This window comes from Lynx canadensis, chromosome D4, assembly GCF_007474595.2.
Source record: "Lynx canadensis isolate LIC74 chromosome D4, mLynCan4.pri.v2, whole genome shotgun sequence".
Classification (NCBI taxonomy): Eukaryota; Metazoa; Chordata; class Mammalia; order Carnivora; family Felidae; genus Lynx; species Lynx canadensis.
The window spans coordinates 89052040-89060977 of NC_044315.2; the positions used below are offsets into that span (position 1 = coordinate 89052040).

At 57.0% G+C, this 8938-nt stretch overlaps 1 protein-coding gene across 9 annotated transcripts in view; it reads left to right on the forward strand.

Annotated features, from left to right (window-relative positions):
- The window catches only part of NUP214 (nucleoporin 214), a 95219-nt gene extending 87722 nt beyond the window's left edge, over positions 1–7497 (forward strand). For 7 of the 9 annotated variants that reach the window (XM_030294494.1, XM_030294495.1, XM_030294498.1 and 4 more), the window contains 4 exons: positions 2578–2749; positions 4693–4832; positions 5668–5692; positions 6217–7497. In XM_030294494.1, the coding sequence (XP_030150354.1) occupies positions 2578–2749; positions 4693–4832; positions 5668–5692; positions 6217–6250 (371 nt within the window). In that variant the 3' untranslated portion in view covers positions 6251–7497. The other 2 variants (XM_030294500.1, XM_030294502.1) reach the window with 2 other exon arrangements.
- Positions 7498–8938: the final 1441 nt, after the last annotated feature.

The following is an 8938-nucleotide window of genomic DNA, read 5'->3' on the forward strand; positions in this document are numbered from 1 at the left end:
CAGAATATTTTTCCTGTTTGATTGTTTGCCCCATGAAACCCTCCGACTGAGGATTCCCGGCAGAGAAAGCTGCCTTTTAAGTACAGGGGGCGTGAATGAACTGGTAGGCACAGAGGTGACAGCGAGGGTGGAGGAGGACCGTGTCCCTTGTGCCTCTCGCACTTTGGCTGTCACTGCAGGACTCAGGGCAGTTTTCAGGGGGCTCCTGCTGTAGAAGGAGGTGCCCTGGGGTCCCGAGCACAAGGAAGGCTGCTTTAAGTAAAGGAGTCAGCCTTCCCGCCCAGGCAAAAGCAGATGCCTACGACGTCATGATTGGTGTTTTGCTTTAAGACAGACTTTAGATATGGACCGTTTCAGCGGGTCTTTGAAAGATCCAGAAGCGTCCATCCTCCCTCAGTACAGTTCCCTTAGGAAATAATAGTGCTGGAGAGGATTTGCAGGGGGGACCGAGGTGGGCAGGATGCTGTGCCCAGACCACCGTGCTCCCCCCACCCCCTGTTGCCGCGGTCGCCGTGGAGGGAGGCAGAGGGACACAGGCGGTTCGATGGCAGGCGCCCTCTTGAGTCACTCAACCATTGCTCAGGTCCCAGTGCTACCACCGCCAGGCTGGCTGAACATAGGCAAATAGCTGTTTGTCATTTGTGCCTCAGTATTCTCTGAGCCTGTTTCCTTCACCTGCGAGGTAGGGACCCCAGGTTTACTGAGAGGATTGAGGCAAAGTATTGGGCAGCACCTGGGACCGTAGCTGGCACGTGGAGGGCCCTCAGTAAGTCAGGTATTGGATTATCACTGATTATTAGCAAATTTGTTTCCTTTACTGTGACCCAGGTTTGTTGTTTCAGGGCTGTGTGTGTGTGTGTGGTATATGTGATGGGGGGGTGGATTGGTGTGTGTGGGTGTGTGTGTTTAATCTCCTCCTTCCCCCCCAACCCCCATCCGGTTTACTTTCTGTATCATTGTGACTTCTCATTTTTCACTCGCCTTCCACCCAGAAGTCTGAATAATACTGCGTACAGGGCACTAGATACAGCCCCGTGTGTCTAGGAAGAAAGTGTAACGAGATCTGCGATCGGTCTTAAATAATTCAACGGCAGGGGTTTTTTAGCACTTTTTTTTTTTTCCAGTCTCTCGTGTTTGTAACCCAACAGTCTCCATTATCGTGGCTTGGAATTTCACTCGAGGTTTTAAAATCTAGAATGTTAACCCAAACGGGAGCCTGAGCAGAAAGTATCCTCACTGCCAATGGTAAATAAACGCAGGATTGCGTCACCAGATAACAAACAACAAAAGAATTCTGCTAATAGCTCTTCCTGCCCAGAATTTGATCTTTCCCGATTCAGGTAGCAGAAGCTTGTGGTGTGGTTATGCTTATATAAGAAGGCCCGAGCCGTCCCTCTGACGGCAGGACTCGCATCCCAAAATGCGTGCCAGCAGTGTCCCCGGGGCCCCTTTACCTGCGCCGACGCTGTTCTCCTTCCCCTTAGCGTGTCGCTCCTTAGGCCAGTGCTCGTTTTAAGAGACTCCTCGCTAGAACACATTGCTTGTACCAGTTTATTCCATTCTGTTCAACAGACACTCCCTGGGGGTCTCTGCTCATAGCCTAACATGAGGTAAGCGGTATCTTGGGGTTGGGGAACCCCCTCAGGGGAAGGGTGTACCATCTTCCCGCCCGGTGGGCGTCCCCACCGGTCCGAGGAGGCCGCCTCGCAGCCTGATTTCTGTGCGATGACGGCCTGCGTGCGTGCCGCCCCCGGGACCGTGTCCACGTGAGTGGCAGGGGGAGCCAGGCCCTGGGGGCTCTTCTCGGGGCCCGTTGATGGTCTTGCCACATTTATCCAGCGGCCCTCCCCCCACCAGGGGAAGTTCGGTGTGCTTTTTTATTGAGAGGTAGCTCCCGACTACAGAGAGAAAGCGGTTTTTAAGGAATTTTTCTGTGGGGAGAGACGTGAGAGCCATAAGGCTTTAAATAAATAAAAAGCCCCTGGCCGAGCCCCAGTGCCGTGCGCCTCTCCATGTCTCCCGTAACCCAGTTTGTAGATTCTTCCCGAGAGCAGACTGAGCCTATGGCTTCATAACATGGGTTTTCATGATGCTGGCAGCCTAGCCTGTGTCGTGACAGTAATCGCATCTGTCATCTTTGACGGCCGGGCAGGGATTGGAGTTTTCAAGAATGCCTCTTCAGTGAGGAGTCTCAGAACAGCGCCGTGAGGCTGGGAAGGGGTCAGAAACGCGCCAGGTTGGTTCCTGGTGACGATCTGACTCCACGAGACTTGGCACTGACGGGTCCGGCTTGCCCGTGGGAAGGGCCGAGGGTCTCCCAGGCGAACATGAGGTCTGCTGGGCTCTGAGAGTTCCAGGAGCTCCCCTGGCCGACCCGCCCCCTCTGCGAGCGATGGAGGGGGTGGCTCGGTATTTAGGAAGGCTGTTGCCCCCAGTTACAGTTTTTGGTATTTGAACTTCTAACGCATTTCCCCCTTTTTCCTTCCTCCTTCGATTTGATTTCTCACCGCTCATTGTCTTCTCTTCTGTCTCCTTTCTTTTTCCCCGTTTCTGTTTGTTTGCCTCTGTTTTGCTCAGGTGGCTTCGGTGCTGCTCCAGTGTTTGGCAGCCCTCCTACTTTTGGGGGATCCCCTGGGTTTGGAGGGGTGCCAGCATTCGGTTCAGCCCCAGCCTTTACAAGCCCTCTGGGCTCGACGGGAGGCAAAGTGTTCGGAGAGGGTACTGCGGCCGCCAGCGCAGGAGGATTCGGGTAAGCCCCCCGGGGAGGGACCCCGGGACTCCTGTTTGGGAAAGTCCGTTCTCCTGACTGAGCTGAAGCCCCCTCCCTCGAAGTCGGCACACGAGTCAGACCAGAGCTCCTGTTCCTTTCTGGGGAGGCCCATTTCTTCCCGGCCAGTCTGTCCAGTACGCGGGTGGACGGGAGCTGTGTCGCCGTCCCCTGGAAACGTGGAGTGCTGGTCGGCAGACCCCTGTTCTCCTGGTGGGACCGAAGGATGATTAAAGAAAGGAAAACGGTCCCGTCCTGGCCACGTTCTAGCCAGGATTGCCCCTGTGTGGCGACTTCTGTCAGGGAATCCAAAATGAATAGTTTCTGCCACGTTCTTTCCTCTGGGGATTGTTGTCGTCTACCCGTTGTCCTTAGGCAAACCACTCCTGTGTCCCTGGCTCCTCTCCAGACCCGCAGAGTGGGTACTCGGTTCACAGTCCCGTGGGCCAGCTTCCATACGGGGCACTGACTGCACATTTCAGTGTCTCGGTGACTGCTCGGCTTTCAAAGCTGCTCTTACGCCTTGTGCACATCCTCCCTTGAAAACGCCATGTTAGGGATTTGCTTTGAAGGGCCCTAGAAATTCAACCTGGTCGCCAAAACCCCAAGAAGAAAATAAATAGCTTTCACTGCACCACAAAGTCCCAATAAATGTATGTAGCGATGACGGCGAAGTGACTCGTTCAGGAGACGTGTTATGTCTGAAATCACCGTCTGGTAGACCTGGCCCTGGCCCTGGCCGCGGAACTCAGGATACGTAAGGCTATAGACTTGGGGAGGGCTTGGGGGCTTTGTTTGGGGGAATTGTCAGGGTACTTGGGATGAATCTTGGTGAAGGGATAGCGTCTTTATCTTGAAAGTAAAGCGAAGTATGTTCTTATTCATACCCTTTCCCCCCCCCCCCCCCCACGAAAGATCCTAGTGCAGAAACACTGGCCACTTTCAAGAACATGAGCGAGTTGATGTATTGCCTCCTAAATTTCACGTAGAGAGTACAAGTTCTTTTAAGTTTCCCCCAGGAAACCCCAAGAATTAAAGTTAAGAAAAGCTTTTAAAGGAGCGTTGGGACCAACTTAAACCAGTATTCTTGGCGGGTTCCGATGGACGCTGATGTCTCCAGTGACCGCTCGGCACAGAGTGCTGTGGAGTTGGAGGGTTTGGGGTTGACTGGGAATCTTGAGGTTTTATTTACTTATTTGAAACCTGCTATTTTCTTTACCAGTAGAAAAGTATCGTATTCTGCCTTGCAGGGGGCGGGGGCGGGGGGGAGCGGTTGGTTCACCCACATGAATCCTGACTGGCTGGTTGATTCCGTTTTGTCAAAGAGGGCTGACAAGTACCAGCTCTGGCATGAGATGTCCCGGGTCCCTGGTCTGCCCCTGGCGGGCATCTGAGGAGCTTCCACTGTTCGTGGGAGGCCTAGAGCTGGGGTAGGAACAGAGCAGGGACAGGCAGGACCCCCGCAAGAGTCCGCTCGCAGGAGACCCTCACCTCATCGTGGAAAGTCCGTGATGGAAAGATCCAGAGAGGAGCTGAAGGCAGATAGCTGGGTGAAGGGGCTTGCCGATGAATGAGAAATGTCCGAGTGATGGGGTGAAGCCCAAGAATTACCAGGGATAGGAGAGCAAAAACTGTGGTGCTGGTTAATTTCCAGACGACCCACAACTTCCAGACGGTGAATAAAAGCTAACACACCGGACCGGTTGCACTTGGGATTGTGCCCCCGGCCTCTTCCTTCCCGAAGCTGGAGGTGTGCCCTGGGCCCTGGCCTGTTCTTTCTGAGAGGCCACTGGTCGAAACCAAGCACGTCCCCTCGATTCGTGTGTGCCGTGCAGCCCGAGACCTACCGGGGTGGCCGAGGCTTGTGGGCGGCGGGTGCCGGCGTGGCCACGCTAACCACAGTCTGGTCTCTCCCTGGAACCCAGGTTTGGGAGCAGCAGCAGCACCACGTCTTTCGGCACGCTGGCAAGTCAAAACGCTCCGACTTTCGGATCGCTGTCCCAACAGACTTCTGGATTTGGGACCCAGAGCAGGGGATTCTCTAGCTTTGGATCAGGTGGAGGAGGTAGGCGGCCAGACGTCGTTCCCTCGCCGTTGCCCTGTCCTTTCCTTAGGAAATGCCTCCCCCTGCCCCTCCCCCCGCCCCGCACCCCTAACAACACGAGTGGTTTTTACCTGGCTGTTCAGTTTCGTATTCTGCGGGGCCGAAATTACTTCAAAGACAAAATGGTCTTTTAAGGCTATAATTACATTTGTAACATCGTGCCATTTCTTACCAAAGAAAGAAAAGATGGGTGGGCTTGATTTTCTCTCAAGATTTGAGAACCCAAAATAATAACCGTCTTACTAGACCTTGGTTTAAAAAATCCCAGCCGGCAAACTCAAAACATAAGGCGTAGAGACTTCGCCAAACGTCTCTGATTTGTTAACCCTTGCCTCTTCAGATAGCAGACCACGTGTGTGATGCTTTTACCCGTGCCACACTCCTGCACTCCCGCACCTTGGAGAGGCAGTGGCACTCGTTTATAAACGAAGACAAAAACTCCAAGGGGCCTATTTACCCAAAGGGCCAGAGAGTGAGCCGCAGGGCCAGGCCTAGACCTAAGTGTCTTCACTGCTCTGGCCTCACCGAGAAGCGGCAAGTGATGGGAGAAGAAAAACGTAGTTTCCTAATGAAAGGGGTCCGTGTGGCCCCAGGGCGGCCGAGCGGGAGGCGCCGTGCCAGGGACCCGCTGCCCACCGTTGGCGTGGGGGAGGGAAGAACCCAGAAGCGCCCCTCACCTTGGTCGTGGCCTGCAGGTGGGGGGTCGGCGGGGCTCCCTGCGGGAGGGAGGAGCCCACCTCCACCTCTCAGGTATGTGTGTGCTCACTTTGCTCCACCCTTCTTCCATCTTTTTCAGGATTCAGCTTTGGATCGTCTAGCTCGTGAGTACCCGTCTCATCCCCGGCCGTTAGATAGGGAGAGGGGAGCGTGTGGTATGTGAGAGGATGGGACTCCTAACCTTTGCTCTGTTGGTACGTGTTTATCTGCTTTTCCTGTTTCCTGTTGTATGAGCCCGTCCTGGAGGCATGGGGGTTCAGCGGCAGGTTTTGGGTTTCGTGGACCTGCTAATCGCGGTAGGAAAGTGGCAGAAGGTGCCGGGCCTGGCCTCCCCGAGGGCCACGCGTAAGAGGGAGCAGAGTGTGCCTTCCGGGGAGCAAGGCCCGGGTGGCGGGACCCGGGAGATGCTGTTCCTCAGTTCCCCGTTAGCGTCTCAGAAGCCTCATGCTGCCCGCGGGCCTCCAGGCCCATCACCAGGTCTCATGTTTTGATCCTCGCTCTGTGCTTCCGTGTGGAATCGCTGCCACTAGAAGTTCAGAGCCCTGACTCTGACCACAGGCGGTTACGTGAGCCCGAAGCCCTTCTCAGAGCAGCAGCTGATCGCCTCTCTCCCGGCGCTTCCTTGCAGGTCTGTCCAGGGCTTCGGTGGCTGGAGAAGCTGAGTGGGTGTCCGTGTTCCTTCCTGGGACCAACTGCATCCTGGGCTCCTCGTCACCGAGCAACACTGGAGCAGTCCTTTAACGTGGACATTCTCACTGCAGCACACCCAGAAACAGCAGAAACCAAAACCCCAGAGACGCTTGACCGCTTGTCTGTTTTGCTGTCGATTTCGTGTCGGTTGTCGCATCCCCCTTCCTGGCCCCCCTCTGTTAAACTCTTTGGACTGTTTCCGTGCGGAATATATGTGGGCTTTGTCAGGTCACAGCCTTGGAGAGAGGTGTCCTCATTGCTGTGGCTCTGAGAAACCTTCGCGGCCTTCCGCCAGCCCGCAGTGTGTGTGTGTCTTCGAGGATGGCGGCCGAAGTTGCCAGCGCAGGAGGTCGATGCAGGAAGAGGGTAGGCGGGAGCTTCCCCCAGCTGCCCCCGGTCCCCTCGGGCCCGGGCCCTGGCGTAGGGAAGAGGTTGAGCGCCGGCCGGCCACCTTTTTGAGGCCGTGACTCGGCGTCTCCTTCTCGTGCTCTCGCTGCTGTTGGGTATCAGGACCCTCCAGGCCCGGCTTTGTGATTGGGTGGAGGGAAAGAAACTCGCTCACGCAGGCATCCGCTGAGTTTGGGAAGAGACGGTAGCACCTTCGGTCAAAGTACGGGTCGCCGTGAGGCGCGCGCGGAAGCTAGGCCGGCGGGTGCTGACGACGGGCCTGCCGCCCCTGGATCGGCCCCGTCCGCGCAGCTTCGCGATTTGGCCCTGGGTGCTGTGTGGCCCACCGCCGATTTCTTCTGCTCTGCAGAGGACTGATGGAGAAGACAGCCTTTATCTCCGGTGACGGTGACGTTGGGCACCACGCCCGGCCCGCCGTCTGTTAGCGGCAGCGCAGATAACCGTCGGGCAGGCCTGGGCTTGCAGAGACACCGCTGCTGCCTGGCGGCACGGCCAAGAGTTGGCCTCGATGGTTCGGGGCCTCCGGCTCCGGTCCTGTCAGAGCGCGGGCGGTGCTGTCGCTTTCGGGTCTGGGCACGTTTTACTTCTCAGGCCCATGATGTCCTAGGCAGTTGCTGACAAACCAGGACCGCCCCACATCCGGAGCCGGCGTGAGGATTTGTCCTCTTTCAGGCCAGAATGCAACCGTGCGTTGGCTCGGGTTCAGGGCAGGCGAAGGTCAGGAAGGGTCGTTTAGAGTTTTACATTTTGGAAAGTTCTGTTTTCAAATGTTTTAATAAAAGGTCTCCGTGTGATTTAACCCGTCACGTGACGGCCGGTGTGGTCTTGCCGGTTCTGTTGGCTTGACGGGCGGGTGGACGTCAGTGCAGTGCCCCGCGCCACGGCCGGCCCGCCTGGTCCCACTCTGCAGGGCTCGCCTGGGGGTTCCGCGTGAAGCACAGCTTCTGGAGCCCCTGCCCTGCAGACTGGGACTCGGGAGGCCTGGAATTGGGCCTGGAGGCCCTAGGGCGATGAGCACAGGCTCCTCAGAAGAGGAGTCCCATCATGCAGCAGCACTGTCAGGTTTCAGGAACCCCAAACCGGAACTGGATCCACGGTGTCCCTCGGTGACTTTCCCTTGCTCCCTGCGCGGCCTGGGAGAAAAGAGTAGGGGCCTGTCTGGGCCTCCCATTAATCAGGGCACCTGTCTGTCTCAAAGGGCTTGGACTTGAGTCGTTTAACACGTACCCTTTTTGGTCCTTGGGGAACTGAAGAGCCGGTCTCCCCCTGCTCTTGCGTGAGGCCCCCTCAGCTGTGGAGCAGGGGACAGCCCCCACGACCTCCACACAGCCGGACCCCGGGGTTTGATCCCCCCACCTGTGCTCTCCCTAATTTGCACACAGGGGCAGTCGGAGGCGACAGGAACTCAAATTTCCTGGGAAAAGCTCACAGCAGAGGGCCTCACTTTAAAGGGGGCAAGGTGACGAGAGCTGACTTCTGCCTCGCCGGGTCGTCCTGCTGACTGGCATCCACACCGAGCCAGCCTCCTGCCCTCTTGTTCCCCGCCCCCGAGGCTCTTTTTTATAAATAGAAGCTGGTTCGGCCTAAACCCTTGACCTCAAATTCTCTGCGTTAATCCTCCATTGAGGTGGTGGCATGTGACATCTCTCCATAAGGCCGTGTCAGCTGTGCCCGACCCGGTAACGCCCCCGCCCCTCGCTGCCGGTGCTCCGGCCCCTCTGCGTTCCCTCGTCGGGGTCGTCCCAGCACCACCCGCGTGCATCCGCCGAAACCCATGCTTCCAGGGGCGTGAGCCTTTCCCGAAGAGGGAGCCGGAGTAGGAGTGTGGGGACCAGGTCCCACGAGGGGAAGGGACCGCAAGGGCTGCTTGGGCCCAGGAGGAGGTCCCCCGCTCTTGTCCCGCAGCCAGCCGCAGCGGGTACATGGGCAGCCTCGCTGGATCCGTTTGTATTTCTGCCGGCGCGACCCAGGAGAGGCAGGAAGGCAAAGGGGAAGACGGTTTAATCAGCGAGGTTGTGTTTTGCTTGGCTTTTCCAGACACCAGTGCCATATATTCGCAATTGGTGCTTCCGATGGCAACGCGGTGACAGAGGCCACAAATTGGGTTTCTCAGGGACAGAGGAACCCAAAAAGGGCGGGGGGTGGGTGGGCGTGCGTGCAAATTCCCTCGTGTGTTGATGTGGCCGTGAGGCCTTCTGGTACCTGAGGCAGCGGTGCCCTCGGTGCTTTCGGCGTGAGCCTCCTGGTGCTTA